This window comes from Anabrus simplex, chromosome 1 (genome assembly GCF_040414725.1).
Source record: "Anabrus simplex isolate iqAnaSimp1 chromosome 1, ASM4041472v1, whole genome shotgun sequence".
In the NCBI taxonomy this organism is placed as follows: Eukaryota; Metazoa; Arthropoda; class Insecta; order Orthoptera; family Tettigoniidae; genus Anabrus; species Anabrus simplex.
Genome location: NC_090265.1, coordinates 331485878 through 331501940, shown reverse-complemented (window position 1 = coordinate 331501940; position 16063 = coordinate 331485878). Strand labels below are relative to the sequence as shown.

Sequence of the window (16063 nt, the reverse complement as noted above, 5' to 3'; positions counted from 1 at the left end):
GGCCTACATATAAAAGAATTTAAGCACAACTTTACTGAAATAGATCAAGATCTTGAGGTATTTGAAATTCTAAACAAAGGTTCTTAACTAGATGTCACTGAAAACCTCTATATTCATTTAGATCAATATTTCAATTCAAACCTAAACTTAAATGATATCTCAGAGAAACCAAAGATCCTGTTTGACTTTCTCATTGAATTTTTCAAAAATATTAATATTCCGAAAAACAGATCTGTCTTTCACATTATGCATAATACTTTGTCATGCCACACACTTTCACCGCATCACCCTCCATAGTCCCCCTCCTTCCACTCCTCCTCCCCTACTGCTCCTTCCCTCTCCCCTCCTAATCCAACAATGGCCATTCCCCCGACCTAAACTATCCACCGTGCTCTGTTCCTCTTCATCTCGCGCCATAGCTTTACCGCCTTAGGTCCCGCAATGAACTATGAACATCATAGAAACTGCCCCCACCCTACACGTAATGTTGCAACAATAGACCACAAATATTAGCACAGTCAACTTTTAAGCTCTCAGAGGAACGTCTTACATAATTTGAATTTTGTATTCTTGTCGAGCTGAATATGTTTACTACACCCTCAACAAATGTGATTCTTTAACTACCATGTTCATCTCACACTTGGATTTAGATAATTTATATGCATTTGTACAAGTTTAGATATGTTGAGCCCTGTCTCATACTTATTCTGCGCTTGACCTATATGGCATCTGACGAAGAAGTGTTTACAAATTTTAATTCTTTAACTGCCAATTTCACATTGTACTTACAAAAAATTTGAATATGTAAGATGTATTTGAAAATTGGTATTTAATGAGTCCTAACTCGTGTGAGTTATAGCTTTTGTTTCACCCTTCATGGACTGTTTTGAAATGGGATTACTGAATATCTACAAATTCGAACCTTTACCGCCAAGTTCATCTCGCACCATGGGTTCAGATGTCGTGCAATTTTAAGAGGCTTGATTCTCTTAAATCCTAACTCGTATTTGAACTACACTCGCACCAGTGACATTCAATGAATGAGTGAACGCAGACTTTTATGTGCCAAATTCATCGCGAACCTACAGTTTCAAGTGTGTTGCATGTATTTCAGATTTTGCATTTATCAAGTCCAAACTCATGCTTGTGCAATTTTGTCTCACCCTTCACAGCTGGTTTTGAATTGACGCTTAGTGAATAAGTGATTTCAATCCCTAACTGCCAAATTTCATCTCAACCTAAAACATTTTTAAAATGTTATGTGCATTTTTGAGACGATTGTGTTTGTTAAAATCTAACCTATGTTTTGTACTACACTCGCGGCAGGCAACATTCAATGGAAGAGTGTCTGAGATAATTTGAATCTCCAATGCCAATTTCATTTCGAACTTCCGCGTGGTTTTGTTGCGGTTTATATGTTTTTAAGCCCTAACTCATGTTTATACTGACTCACCCTTCATGACCATTTTGTAAACTGGCAATGTAATTCACTATTTCATGTCTCACATTTAATCACACTGATTTAACATCTTGTATAATGTAAATGTCTGCATCCTTACGCCTTTGCCTATTTCCCACATTTTGGCTGAAGATGACGCCAAACAGCGTCGAAACTAGTTCGAAGTGTCAATATATGTTGTAAATAAACTTATAACATTTATTTGTATTGAAAAGGTGGACCCTTTTAAGTTTCCTATCTTAAATTCCTAATGTTGTACGAACCCAATAAAATGCAATCGCCGTCAGATAATTTATAAGCACAAGGTCCTAGTTTCTTATGTATACGATGAGGTCCTTTAAAACTCCAGCCATATCATCAATAAAAACCGTGGCGAAATCACCTGTATAATCACCTAATGCAATATTTAATGCTCTAATTAAGGCTGCAGAACTTGTCTTCGTCCCGTAGGGATCGTGCTGAAACTGATACAAGCTGTACTTATGACTAAATGCTGTCAGAGGCCTGTCCTCCACTCTTAAAGGAATCTGCCAAAAACTACTTCTTAAATCAACAGATGAAAACCATTTTTTTACCCTGAAAACCCTGAATTAACCCTTAAATTGTCTGCGATTTTAACTGGTCAGCACAAATACGTCTATTCATATTTCTCATGTCAATGCAAAGTCTGACACTCCCATCAGTCTTAGGCACAACGATTAAAGAATTTAAATACTGGCTATTTCACACTTCAGTAATCCCATCGGCTAACATAGCTTGTATCTGATCGTCAACTGCCTTGGCATATTTGTGTGGGATAGCATACTGTGGCCCGCTGAAAGGACTGTCATCCAGCAGTGAAAAAGAATGTTCATAAACATGTGTTTTACTGGGTCTCTTAGAAAAAATCTCAGCGTGTTCACATAACACTGCCAACAATTCGTCCCTCTGGACTTCCTCTAGTTTACTGTTACTCGCAGCTTCAAATAAGGCATCCTTCTGATCTTCTTTCAACCACAACTGGCATAAATTAAACCCCTCACTGGGTTTCTCCTCATATCTAGAAACCTCAATTACACTCTACATAGCACAAACATTCGTTTTCCTCTGAATTTCATTTTTCAGTTCGAGTTTGACATACTTATTATCCCACTTCAGATTTACCATTGCCTCTTTGTAATCTAACTGAGCCAATTTCAAAGTCAGCCAGTCACGTCCCAAGATGAGATCACCGAGCTCGATAGCTGCAGTCGTTTATTTTATTATTATTTTTATTTTTTTGCTAGTTGCTTTACGTCGCTCTGACACAGATACGTCTTATGGCGACGATGGGACAGGGAAGGGCTAGGAGTGGGAAGGAAGCGGCCGTGGCCTTAATTGAGGTACAGCCCCAGCATTTGCCTGGTGTGAAAATGGGAAACCACGGAAAACCATTTTCAGGGCTGCCGATAGTGGGGTTCGAACCTACTATCTCCCGAATACTGGAGCTCGATAGCTGCAGTCGCTTAAGTGCGGCCAGTATCCAGTATTCGGGAGATAGTAGGTTCAAACCCTACTGTCGGCAGCCCTGAAAATGGTTTTCCATGGTTTCCCATTTTCACACCAGGCAAATGCTGGGGCTGTACCTTAATTAAGGCCACGGCCGCTTCCTTCCCACTCCTAGCCCTTTCCTGTCCCATCGTCGCCATAAGACCTATCTGTGTCGGTGCGATGTAAAACAACTAGCAAAAAAAAAAAAAAAAAAAAAAGATGAGATCAAATACCAGGTGAGGAATAACCTAACATACCTCTACTGAAATTAAACCCTCTATACAAATCGACACCGCAACTTGCTTGCAGATTTGTTTCGACATTTTACCAACAGCTGTAATAATGAATGTTGACTTAACAAGCATCTCTTCCATCTTAATACCCTGTTTAACTAAAGAGTCATACCATTCTGAACTAATACATGTTTTCTGACTTCCTGTATCAATTAATGCATTAACATACCCCCCCCCCCATACTTCTAATTGAACCACAGGATTAACCACTTCACCTAAATCTAAATAATTATGATCTGGTTCACACATAAGATCTTCCTTGACATCTAGGTCATATGGCAATAGTTTCATAACACAATTTCTCACTACTTCCTGGTAAGGCTGGAATTCTGACCCATCATTACAGCCTGCATTTAGTTTAAAGGTTGGGATCATGTACCTACAATTGGGTCGTTAGTAACTTGTCCTCTGACTTGTTGGGCATTTCCCGTTCTATTTTCAGGTGCTCCACCCCTACCGTTATTCCTTGGCTGAAACTGATTACGATTCTCGTAGTTTGGCGGTCTCCTATTGTCCCTTGGTTCACTATGAGGAACAAAATTATGTGAAATTCCTGCTCTATGCCCAATGTTTCCTAGCGCATCAAAACTCCCTAATAACTGCTCCATTTCCTGAATAGTTTTAATACTTTGCATACACGCTGCTTCACGTACCCTGTCTGGAAAATGTCGTAACAGTAATCTGACTACGTCTGAATCAGCCGTGATTCCGTCTAAATTCTGGCAAATCAAAACATGTGACAAGAAATACTCAGCCATAGAGACGCCTTCATTATGTTTGAATTTCCCATATACTACCCTTTCTCTTTCACAGCTTTGAACGTTTTCGTTCCAATATTTGTCTGTGAACTTCGTCTTAAATTCCTTCAGACTTTTCATGTTACTTTTATAGACTGAAAACCAGGAACGCGTCTCTCCCACAAAAGCATGATCAATAATGTCGCTCGCCTCTTCCCAGTCCATAAACCTTTCCTCAATCCATTTGGCAAACCGTTTTTCTACTATTTTAAGAAATTCTAGTGGGTTAGTTTGTTTCCCATTGAACTTCGGTAATTCGATTTCCTTACTATAAATCTCTCCATGACTTTGCCTCTCAGTGTTAACTTGCCTTTCCCTTACTTCTCGTCGTATGCGTGCTTCTGCCATCGCTATGCAGTTCTCTACATCTTTATCTCTTCTTTGAATTTCATTCACTACAGTGTTCTGTTTTTCTTTCAATGTCTTAACTTCCACTGTATTGCCTTCCACTATCGCAAACTTTTCTCTTTGTTCCCTAGTGTTTTCTTCAATCATACACTTAACCGTATCGATCTTGTTTTGTACCTGATCTTTAAATTCTTTTATTTCTTCCTTTTGGGAGACTTTATTATTAATACTTATCACCTGTGTCTCTAACTCCTTTCTGATGTTGTTGCTTTCTTTTTCCATAAATCCCAACAATTCACTCCTCTGTTCTACAAATTTCTTTTCTACCTCTTGTTTGTTTTGCTTAGTTATCTTTCTGTTCCTCTATCTGCTTTTTTTTTTCTATGGGCTTTACGTCGCACCGACACAGATAGGTCTTATGGCGACGATGGGATAGGCCTAGGAATTGGAAGGAAGCGGCCGTGGCCTTAATTAAGGTACAGCCCCAGCATTTGCCTGGTGTGAAAATGGGAAACCACGGAGAAACAACTTCAGGGCTGCCGATAGTGGGATTCGAACCAACTATCTCCCGGATGCAAGCTCACAGCCACGCGCCTCTACGCGCATGGCCAACTTGCCCGGTGTATCTGCATGTTAAATCTTTCATTTTGTTTAAATAATTCATGTAACTGTTTGCTATGTTCGTCCATCCTTTTATTAGCTTCGACCTTGTATTCATTCAATGCCTTACTTAATTCTTGTTTAGTTCTACTTCATTTTTAATTTCTGATTTAGTTTCTTCTATTGTACTTAACATTAACTGCATCATTTCAAGTAACTGATTATTATTACTGTCATTGTTAGGGCTAACCTCCGCCTCGCCCCCCCCCCCCCCCCATCGTACTATCGTCTGAATCTAACGTAACTTTGTCATTCCTACTCTTATTCCCTTCGCTATCTTCGCTCCTAATATGTTTCCTCTTCTACACATTCATCTACCTCTTCCTTAGAATTACTTAGAGTACTACCCTTCGGCACATGCCCACTATGCAGCGTCATGTCTTTCTCTTCTTGCTCAGCCATGCTACCCCCAAAATCAAACACACAAGAAAAATATACTGTGGATACCCAACAGTTACCCCACAAAATACTGATTCTAGCCGTTCTATACAAGTACTTAATGGTTTACAAGCCCCACACTTGCGGCGTCAATGTGTGGCGTACCCACTCAGCCCACAGATGTGTGACAGTATTATAACGTGGGGGGTCACTTTAATAGTAATATAAATAAATGATATCTCATTGTTTCTCAATAAACAATATCCCATGGGCCCCAGCCTTCAAGCTTATGGCTTGAAAACGGTAGTTGATGATGATAATAATAATAATAATAATAATAATAATAATAATAATAATAATAATAATATGTCATGAGACTCAAAAAACTCCCAGGGTAGGGTGACGGGACACTAACCATTAAGTACAATAACTTGGAATTTAAGGATTATTAATAATCATTTAATAAAATACAAATTAAAACAGCTATTTATTAGGATGAAAAATGTGACATAACAGCGTATTAACGAAATCTGAACTTAGGGAAGCAAAAGAAAAATTGAATGAAATTAACTCTAAGAAAATGAACTGTTGCGCGAAGACTTGCAGTAACTTATGCCATAAGCTTACCATTTGTAGACTCTGTTGTCTTGAAGCCGATGATCGATGGATCTGCGTCATCTGTTGTTGGATTCCAGTCCTACTTCTACATTTCCTGCCTTTAACACTTCCTACTGTACTCCTTATATAAAGTCATAATGAATCCTAATTTTAAATGCAAAACCATCATGGGTTATGTTCATGGAGAGAATACACTTGTATTCTTCCGTATTACGGAACAATAGCGTAACTAAATTCATAATAAAAGCTCTCCTCCCCTATACTAGTCAAAACCGGTCTCCCATTGACTACCTCTCGTCATGGAGATAACAAGTCCCAATGAGAGTAACTTTTGAGTAGTATCCTACGGTACTACTCAGATGCGAAGTGAACTAAGTTAAAATCTTCTCCGATGTGCAGATGTAGTATCGTAGTAAGAGTGTCTTCCAAGAGTGTCTCAGTGTCTAAGAGTGAGAATAAGACTGTCCTCTCCAGCTCTTGTCTTCGAAGTATATCTGTTCAAAAGTCTCCCTCCATCAGCCATATCACATGGTCCAGTAAGATTCAAGGTCTCATCCCTTCTTCTATGAATTGCTGTGAATCCATCACGTTGCTTCATTACATTCATTCACATAGGCTGAACTGTCCCGCTGAAATAAAGCATCAGGTAGCGAAGTTTGAAAAGTGGGTGTTCATAATGTTTCAACTGTCTCTTCTTATGGTAGAGAGGGTAAGGTTTCTCATAACCTTGATGACGTACTTTTCCTGGAAATGGGCTGAAATTAGCCTGCTGACTCTGGTCACCTCACAACGGCTATTGGAAAATTTACTGCAAGCTATTAATATGAATGATGTTGAAATACTTTACCCAATATGTGGTTCGTTCAGAATATGTTATAGCCGCGATGCAAAGAAATGAAATGATGTGAAATGGATGATTAAAACCGTGTATATATATTAATTTAAAAATGATCTATCAGTGATTAAATATATACATCTTATCAATTAATTATATAGTTCAATAATTGAAAACATGCAGTGATGTTCCAAACATCACAAACTTAGGTGGGAAAAAGTTCAATGTGATCCAAGTCTATGCTCCACTGGTGGGATGCTTAACCTGTTAACTGGGGAGCGCGCGATACGGTAACTCTGTTCTGGTGGGGACGAATTTTTGTAACTCGAAAAATAATCAAATAAATTCAAGAAACCTTCCAAATGTTGATATACTTGATAATAAAATGCTACGTATATCCTAATTCTGATATAGAAAGTGATTTTTTGCCTATTTGTTAATATTTGTGGGTGTTATAGTTTTGGAGCAAAAACGACCTAAGTCTCGTACTAACTTCTGTATATTACAAATATAAATTTCTTTTCGGAATATCTATATTTTCATATTAATTTCAGGAAAATTAAAAGCCTATACACTGCAAATACACTTTATCATTAACTAATCTACAATTTCTGAAATAAATACCGCAGTTGAGAGAAATACATTTCATTCTGGGTTTGCAATCGCAGTAATAAGTTGAGAGTAAGTACTTACAGTGGTAGCCTGGTTCTAATCGTCTTCTCACAATAATTACTTCTTTATCGAAATGAATTTACACATCAGGACTGATTTCACTAATTATATTATTTACACTAGTCACACAGTTTACATCTCACGCACTGTTTTTACACATCTTGCATGTGATAAACACGGAAACACGGGCTGCACAGAGAGCGACGTCGCAGTCACTGCACTTGTAGATTGTTTCACGTCTCTCTCTTTTCGCCAGACACACCACGCACCTCTTCACACCATGCTGCCTTCTTCCCGATGGTGGATTCACATCAGGAAAATGCCTACCGCTGAATCTTTCTGTGGGAGCTGCGGGAAGTGGTCTAACTGAAAGGACAGGCATTGCTTCAGCGGGGGTTAAACCTGTGTACTTTTCGAGGATTTTATCGATGAGGTGAATTCTGAACTGCAGGTGATTGCAGTTTCCTCCATGTTGCCGGAAAATGATGAATGAATTGAATACCATGAGGTCCAGAAGATGCCGGAAAATTTTCTGGTAATATTTCTTCATTCGCTTCCTTGCTGTGGAGTACATAATGACGTGCTGATCGGAAAGGTCAACTCGCCCCATAGAATCATTGTAGTCTATGCAAACTACAGGTTTCTCTTTGGTTTCGTCCTTTCCTCTGATAGGGACAGTTCGCATTTCAGCATCGTGGATACTACTGAGCATGCAAACATCTCTCTTGTCCTTCCATTTTAGAACCATGAGTTTCTTTCGATAAGCAGCCGTTACCTCTCCTTTCTTCAGCTTTTTACTCATAAGTTCCTTAGGGAGATTTTTCCGGTTGGTTCTTACTGTACCCACTGCGTCAGTATCGAGGTCATTTAGCAGGTCGTATAATTCAGGGCTGCTATAGTAGTTGTCCATTCCTATCAGGTATCCTTGTTTCAGTAGATTATCTGCCAGAGTACACACAATTCTCGTCGGCTTGGAAGACTGTGATAGATCGATGCCATGGACTTCACTCTTGAGTTCTGTTGATTTTCCCGTGTACCACAACATATTCCACACGTAACCCGTTTTTGCTTCGCAAATTTTGTAAGATTCCATTCTGAACCGGGATCTTTTCTTTGGAATGTATACCTTCCAACCAAGGTAACCTTTCCATAGAAGAAGGCTTTCATCTATGGATAGCTGGTCATCCGGGATGTAAGCCTGTTGAAACATTTTCACAAAGTGATCGAAGACTGGCTTTACCTTGTATAGTTTAGGAGGCATCTGCCCATTGTAGGCCTCATTGTCAGAAAAATGGAGAAATTTCAAGAGAAGGAAAAACCTCTTTTCCGTCATGGTCTCGTAAAATATGGGCGTGGCCAGTAACTTGTTACGAGAAAAATAATGCCCCATTGTAGGTTTGTGGATAATCCCTTGAAGAAGCAAAAGTCCGAATAAAAGTTTTATTTTATCCTTATTTGTAGGTATCCAGTCTTTTTCCCTACTCCTCCGTTTCATTTTGTGAACCAGTGTTTTCCCACGAATTTTCTGTTGCGCATAAATATTAGTTTGCTCAGCAATATACTGACAGATAGTATCGTCCACAAACAGTTCGTAAATATCCTCTGGAGTCTTTACATCCATAAACTGTCCTTTTACTCCAGGAATGAACTTTGTTGGAAATCTACTCCTTTTCTGTCCATCTTCTACCCACGTAATAGGCCCTGACATATCACTGCAGTTTGAATCTGCCTGTATCTCTCCATCGTCACTGTCGTCACCCGAGGTGTTACTTTCGAACTCGCGACCATTCGCTGTGATAGCACCAGAATGCTGTCCTGTACCACATGTGCCTCCTTCTCCAGAGAACAAATTATCTTCACTATCTGAATGGAAGTCACTGAAGTCATCGTCCTCGTCGTTAAACTCCAACATTTCATGTACAAGTGAACGCAAGCTGTCATCACGTAATTCTTCAACTCGATGTCGTTTAGAAGACATAATTATGACTGAAAAGTACTCTTATGAAACAACAGAAGTGCAACGCATCTATAAGTTCAAATTCACTCCTCCCCGAAATTGCAGTACTCCTTTTCACACTGATATACTATACAGTTCCCAGTCTCATAAAACACTAAAGTTTTCGAGTAAGCACATAGCAAGGACGCAGCTGATTAGCCTAGTTCCCGTGCGAGGCGAACACATAGCACGCTTTTGCACAGAAGCGAATTATGTTGAATGATATACATCTCTCTCTGATCTGTTTGTGTTAAGCGGAAGTACTTACTAAAAATACCACTTGATGACAGGGGTATGCAGATAACGAGGACTGAATTTCATAACTCTGGCTAAGCTGAGAGTCGAGGAAAAAAATAAAATAGCAGCGTACGACTGAAGTCGCTCTCCCCACCTGGCTGGTTATTTCCTCGAGCGACTTAAGTCGCGCTCCCCAGTATACGGGTTAAAAGAGGAAAAGGCCAACCTCTTTAATAACTTGGAAGAATATACTGAGTATGACAATCTAATTGTAATGGGTGATTTTAATTCACAGGTTGGCTCACATGGAAAATAAGAAATGTAATGTTACATTCTTATTTGATTAATTGTATTTCTATCTTTAAAAAACTGTTTGTGGTTTATCATAATCTATCATGGTGTACATATTCTTTTTTCAGTATTGCTTTGGTACTAAATAATGCTTAAATTCTTCCATTTCAGTATCAAAAACTTACGATGATCTTTGAGCACTTTTCTAAACTGGAGAATGTACCTCAGGAGTGCATATGGTTGACAGTGCGTGACTCAGTGAACGTGAAACCTACAGATACTCCAGATAGTTTGAAGCTTGGAGTGGCTGATATTATTGGTTTGTAACACTTGTCTTTTATTGGATTGATGTAATTGAAGATTTATGTAAGGATCTCTCTATGATTGCTTGTTCATAGAATACCTACTTCATTAGCGTCATCATGAACTATCTCCAGTTGTTTGGGTGTGATGTACAAGTACCTTCCCCATCTGTTTATTTGAATATATTTCTTCCTGCTGACAACCAGTCCAGCTCTCATTCTTCTGTATCTTGTCTCTTGTTTCATTTCCATTTTGTAGCAGTTATTTATGGTTTCAGCTGTTTTACATTGCCAGACCAGGTTAATCTTGCTATAACTTTCTCTTTGACATTGTGTTTTTGATGTATCAAATGACTGGATCTTGGCTTTACTTGTTTTTGCATAAGAGTGGCAGTTGGTGTCCTCCTTGATTCTGTCAAAAAATATTGTTCTAGGACGACCTCTTCCTCTTTTCTCTTCCATCTGTCCTTCCAGTATAGTCAACAGAAGACTATCTCCAAGGTGTCCAACCAGCACGTTTGTTCTCTTTACTATACCGAGCATGATTTCTCTTTTACATCCAATACTCTTCAAAACCTCATAATTTGTAATCATATCCCCCAGGTTATATTTTACAGTTGCCTGTAGCACCAGAGTTGGGTAGCAGAATAACTAACGATGGCAGAATTAAGAAGGATATAAAATGCAGACTAGCATGAGCAAGGAAAGTCTTTCGTAAGAAACGAAATTTGCTCACTTTGAACATTGCTGTAGGAATTAGAAAGATGTTTTGTCAACACAGGTAGGGTCCCATTCTCATAGACGCTCAGGTCGCCTATGCGGCATCAACTCGAAAGACCCGCACTCGGCTGGGCCTCTTCGGAGGCCACATGGCTTTTTTTTTTTTTAAAGTAGCAGGGGTCTCTCCTCCAGGAGAATAGTCCACGTTTCACACCCGTACCGTGGAGAAATTATTGAATGGTATGGACACAGTGCTGGAGAAGAAGTACAAGATAAAAATAAAAGTAAAAAAAAATAAATCCAAACCAAAGATAATGTAGTGCAGTCGAACAAAATCAGGACATGCAGGAAATATTAATTGGAAAGGAAAGTCTTAAAGGAAGTAGATGAATATTGTTACTTGGGTAGCAGAATAGCTAACAATGGCAGAAGTAAGGAGGATGTAAAATGCAGACTAGCACAAGCAAGGAAAGCCTTTCTTAAGGAAATAAATTTGCTCACTTTGAACATTGATGTAGGAAACAGAAAGGTTTGTTTGTTGTTGTTTTTTTTTTGGAAGACTTTTGTCTGGAGTATGGCTTTGTAGAAAGAAAAAGAGAATGGAAGCTTTTGAATTATGATGTTACAGAAGAATGCTGAAGATGAAACGGATAGATTGAATTGCAAATGAAAATATAGTGAATCAAAGCGGTGAGAGGAGAACAGTGTGGCAAAATTTGACCAAGAGATTGATAGGACACAACTTAAGACACCTAGGACTTGTTCAGTTGGTTTCTTAGGGAAGTATAGGCGGTAAGAATGGTAGGGATAGACCGAGGCATGAATATGACAGATTAGAGTAGATGTAGGATGTAGTAGTTTTGTAGAAATACAAAGGTTACCACAGGGTAGGGTAGCATGGAGAGCTGTATCAAACCTGTCTATGGACTGGTGTCCCAAAGAACAACACAGTGCCACACTCCAAGTATAGGACTTAGGTAATCACTTCCAAGCTTCCAGTGATGTGCCTTGTGATTCTCAAAAGGACTTCCTTTTATTGAAAGCCCAACAAGCTAGAAACATAATAGAAGGGCTGTATGTTTGACATCGGCGCTCCTTGCGGAGGCAAGTTCATAAATGGCAGCCGTGTTTTGAATTGTCCAAACAAAGCGAGTTGGCGCGAGAACATATGATCAGTTGACGTGGAAATTATATGTGGCGATTGAACATTGTAAATTATAAGAAGTGAAAAGTTAGATTCTTGCCTTCAAGAATGCTCAGCTTTTCTCCATGGTGGTCCTGAAGGCCATGTGTCACACTCTGTACCTTGTGCTTGGGCATTGGTTCGATGTAGGCCTATTTCAGTCAAACATACACCGAGCATGGTAAATATAGTACTGGTATTTAATTATTGTTTGTGAAATTTATGAAGTGTTTATTGTATTGTAGATGTCAGTCACATTTAAATTTAGGTTACACTTCATGATGTCCCCTACATTAAAATAAATAATTACATTAAATAATAATAGTGGTACTCATGGAGATGCAATACGTTTAAAAACATGATCAGAATGATGATGTAACCTATTGTAGTTCACGGCTGAGCTGAGAAGCTCAAACGGTAGAGCGTTGGCCTTCTGAGTCCGGTGCTGTTTGAAGATGCTCAAATAAGTCGTCCTTGTGTCAGTTGATTTACTGGCACGTAAAAGAACTCGTGCAGGACAAAATTCTGGCACCTTAGCATCTCCGAAAATTGTAAAAGTAGTTAATGGGAATTAAAATAAATAAATTATTATTATTGTTGTTGCTATAATTTATGCTTAACCACAGCAGCCAAGCAGGGTAATGCTCTTGTTTCGATTTCGTGGCCTCTTCGTATGTCGTATGACAATTCTCCTTATATCCTTTTTCAAGCTACCCTACAATCAGCTGATCGTGATGTTGGCCTCGCGCCTCAACATGGATGAAATGGCACTATTCGCAGTCTATGATTGCGAATGCTCTAATCTTTCGGCTGACGGTCTTTAATTTTGCACCATTGATTATTCTTATTCTTCTGCTTCTTTTGTTTCACCCTCTTTGGGGGACATTGAATCAATCATTTCTGTGTGTGTCATTCTTTTCTTAGTACCAGTATTTCTTCATTTCCTCTCGTCTTCCGAGATAATAGGTTTAGCATTTAATGTAGATTTGTCTTGGAACCTTATATTTTCGTCTTTAGTTATTAATTTAGCTGTTCAATCAAATAGCGAATTTTCTGTAATTTTTAATTCTACTAGGTCTTTTTCAGTTTCTTTGAACCAGTTGGGTTTTGTTTTGCGGTTACGGAAGAAGTCAAGGATTTCTTTGGTTAATCTATTAGAGTTCATTCTGAGTAGATGACCATAAAAATTTATCCTTCTTTTTGGCATAGTATCTGAGAGTGATTCTATAATGCGTATTTTCAATATTTTTCGTCATTCAACAGCCACGCCTCCTTGCTTATGTGACCACTGGAAACGTGGTGGATGTTCGTTCAAATTAGCTTCAGCCAGACAGGGTTTCCACCTCTCTGTGTTATTCTAGCTCATTGTAAAAGCCACTTTTGCTAGGTGTATATGTGATCTTATTCCTGTTGAGAAACAGCTGTATATTATAATTTTGCTGCCCAGATGGTTAAAGTCTTCTATTTTCACTTGTTTTTATTTACCTAGTTTGTTTTTTATTAGTTTTATCTCCTCCTTGCTGCATATCAGAATCTTATTCTTGTGTTTATTCATGTTCATCCCATTGATTTCCAAACTGTGTTACAGCTATTGCATCAAATTCTGCTAATACTGCAATTTCATTGGTCTACCTGAGCATACTCGCTATGTTCTTAAGTATTTAATTTGTGTATCTGAAGCTTGTTGACATCTCCGGCAGTTAGAGTACGAATCTCAAGGCTGCTCCTAGTGATGGCTGAATGATCAGTATAGTCTCCTTTGGTTCAGAGGGCCCTGGATTCGATTCCCGGCCGGGTTGGTGATTTTAACCTGAAATGGTTATTTCCCCTGACTCAGGGACTAGTTGTTTCTCATTCCCCATCACTTAGGGTGACCAACTGTTGAAAGAAGGTATGATGAACAAGACAATAAAAAAAGGGGGATATTCCTTAATTTTGGGGGACAGCTACATTTTTAACCATAATTTTAGAATGACAAAAATTTTAACATTTTCAAAGGCATTGTGTTGTCAGTGTCCCTCATTTTTTGAGCAAGATTACCAGTACTTTTACTGAAGTAATAACATAGAGAAATACATTTCACTCATCTTTATTGTACAACTAGCTGATGTACCCGTGCTTCGCTACGGGATTGGATTCTCAGAGAGACTGACCTTGTGGTTTTCCTAACTGAAGTCAAAATAGGCCATTACAAAAACGTCGGTAGAAAAATAGCGATTAAAAGCAATGATATCATATAAAATACTCGATCAAAGGAAAAACCGCACATTTTATCACTTTTAACGAACAGGACTACGCTGCCGATCTAACAGTCCAAAGTTCCAGAGCTGGAATGATCAAAGCCGCAGATAGCAGTGATCCGTGAACACCCTTCGTCTTTTTTCGGCAGGGAGGGGGTCGAATAGTGGAGACTTCCACGGCATAAACTATGCACACTGCTCATTCAAAACAGCGCGTCAGATTAGCTATCACATAGCTGGAATACTATGATGAACCTGTGTGTTTTGTACCAGCTGTATCAGAAAATATATGAAACAAAGGAATGGCATGCTAAAGAAAAAAGTTTTCTAACTCCCCAGCTAGTTCCCGCTAATATTCAGTCAGGTTGTTATACTCGGTACGCAGCAGTTATCCCATCTATCGGAGCTGAGAGGCAGCATAAGAGACAAAAAACATCACATCAAACAATGGTCAAAGTTATTGTTGATCAATGCTATGCGCTTTTGATATTGTAGGTCTTCACATTTAGTTTTCTTCCAACTCTGAAATACCATTCTTACCATAGTCAGTACGGTAAAACTGATTAAAACATAAATGATTGGAAATTGCATTCCCTATAACTTTTGTTATATAATACTCTTCGATAGCACCAGTAACATAGGTATTTAAAAATTACATTTTAGGCGCCTTCCCCTAAACTACGATTTCATCGAGGATGAATAAATTTGTTTATAGCTTAGACTGTTGTTGCTCATTCCCCAACTCTATATATTGATTTTCATTAAATTCTGTTTACCCATTTTCTCGTGGCTTGGTGTTGAAATGGACTTAGCAACAAAATTACAATTTCATGAATATCTGTGTTATCACAGTTGGTACGGTGAAAATGTATGAGATACAAATGGTCGGAAATTTAATTCTTTATAACTTTGGTTATGTAGTATTTATCGATACGACCACTAATAATTTAAATATTTGAGAATTAAATTTGAGGCCCTCCCCTAAACTACCATTTCAATCAGTGTGAATCGAATGATTCTTACCCTAGATTATAATGGCTCATTATCCGACTATGCATACTAATTTTAATTGAGATAGGACCACATAACGTAAATATTTAAGAATTACATTTTTGGCCTTCCCCTAAACTACCATTTCACTCAGCGTGAATAAAGTTATTTACAGCCTAGATTGTAGTGACTTATTCCCTGACTTTGCATATCGATTTTCATTAAATTCTCTTTAGCCGTTTTCTTGTGATGCGTGTACATACATACAGACAGATAGACAGGCAGACTGACAGAAATTACGGAAAAGTAAAAAGTGCATTTCCTTGTTACTGTGGACATGACCGATACAGAAATACCATTCTTTTCAAATTCTGAGCAATGTACAGACAAAACTCTATTTTATATATATAGATTTATTTTCCAGTCTGTGGGTTTGAAGACTCGTTTAAATAATAACATACAAAGGCCAACAAATTCTGAAATAACAAAATAAATATTCAATGTGTTATAGCCTAAGCGTTATCACAAGTTCTTT

General features: G+C 38.4%; 1 protein-coding gene across 1 annotated transcript in view; it reads left to right on the top strand.

The window, feature by feature from the left end:
• LOC136856762 (DNA repair protein Rad60) overlaps window positions 1-16063 on the top strand; it is a 131927-nt gene that overhangs the window by 98878 nt on the left and 16986 nt on the right. The window contains exon 6 of the mRNA XM_067134854.2: window positions 10265-10412. Coding sequence (XP_066990955.2) covers window positions 10265-10412 — 148 coding nt within the window. The remainder of the gene's footprint in view (window positions 1-10264; window positions 10413-16063) is intronic.